General features: G+C 74.9%; 1 protein-coding gene across 1 annotated transcript; it reads left to right on the forward strand.

The window, feature by feature from the left end:
• Nucleotides 1-175: 175 nt before the first annotated feature.
• LOC108510352 (epidermal growth factor receptor kinase substrate 8-like protein 3) lies at nt 176-907 on the forward strand (the record flags this gene model as incomplete). Its single annotated transcript, XM_017840032.1, has 4 exons — nt 176-272; nt 368-493; nt 587-666; nt 754-907. Coding segments are annotated over 4 exons (457 nt in total), but the record flags the coding sequence as incomplete, so codon positions are not given.
• Nucleotides 908-1,293: the final 386 nt, after the last annotated feature.

The raw sequence follows: 1,293 nt of genomic DNA on the forward strand, positions 1-1,293 counted from the left end.
GACTCCCCACCCCCCGCTTCAGGTGCCTCAGCTCGCCCGGGCCCCTCGCCCCTGTCCGCGCCCCCCGCCCAGGACCCGCCCCCCAGGTAAGTGCCCCCCGTCCTCGAGGGGTGCTGAGGGTGGGGGCAGAGTGTGCCCCCCCCCGGTGGTGACTCGCCCCCTCCCCAATTTGCAGCCCCCCCGGCCCTGCCCAGGGGCTGTTCCGAGCCCTCTACGACTTCCAGGCTCGGAATTCCCAGGAGTTGAGCGTCAGGAAGGGGGACACGCTGCAGGTACAGTGGGGGTGGTCCCCGCTATGGGTGGGGGGAACGGAGTGGGGACCCCCGGCCTCCCGGCCCCCCACCCTGGCCCCCCTGTGCCCCCCCAGGTCCTGAGCCAGCAGAAGAAGTGGTGGCTGGTGCAAGACGAGCGCGGGGACCGGGGGCACGTCCCGGGCAACATCCTGGAGCCCCTCCCGGTGCCGGGGCGCGGGGGAGGCCCCAGCGCCGGCCAGGTGGGCGTCCCCCCTTCCCCTGCCCTCCCCGAGCCCCCCATCAGGAGGGGGTGGCCGGGGCACATCCCGTTGTCCCCTCCCGTGTCCCCCCAGGACAGCCCCCCCACCCTGCGCCCCGACTCCACTCCGGCGGAGGTGACGGCCTGGCTGGCGGACAAGGGCTTCTCGCGGATGTAGGTGGTCCCTTGAGCCCCCCCGGATTCCTGTGGGTCCGTCTGGGAGGGGGGGACGAGCCCGGCTCACCCCTGTGCCCCCCCCAGCACGGTGCGGAGCCTGGGGGTGCTGCGGGGGCAGGAGCTGCTGCAGATGAGCCCCGAGGAGCTGCGGGCGGTCTGTCCCGAGGAGTGGCGGAGGGTCCTCTTCAAGCTGTCGGCCGCCAGGACATCGCTGGAGGTGGGGGACCCCCTGCCCTGAGCCCCCTCCCCAGCACGGGCTGTCCCTGGGGTGAGGGACCCCTCCCACCCCGGGGCTCTCGGACCCCCAGCCCCGCACCCCCTCCCACCTCGGGGCTGTTCCTGCGGTTGAGGGGACACCCCCCGCCCCCGGCACCTCCCCCGCCGCCCGGGGCTGTTCCTGAGGGGGCGGGACCCCCGCCCCCAAAACCCCTCCCCAGCCTGGCCCCCCGGCCCCTCCCCACTTCAGGCCTGTCCTTGGGGTGAGGGGCTCCCGAGACTGTCCCTGAGGACGAGACACCCCCCCTGGGCCCTCCCCCCACTCCCGGGCTGGCACTGGGGATGTGGGACCCCCACCCCGCACCCCCTCCCCATCCCGGAGCTGGCTTTGAGGGTCAGGGACCCCCA

Source organism: Lepidothrix coronata, unplaced genomic scaffold (genome assembly GCF_001604755.1).
Source record: "Lepidothrix coronata isolate B3197 unplaced genomic scaffold, Lepidothrix_coronata-1.0 Scaffold696, whole genome shotgun sequence".
Lineage (NCBI taxonomy): Eukaryota > Metazoa > Chordata > Aves > Passeriformes > Pipridae > Lepidothrix > Lepidothrix coronata.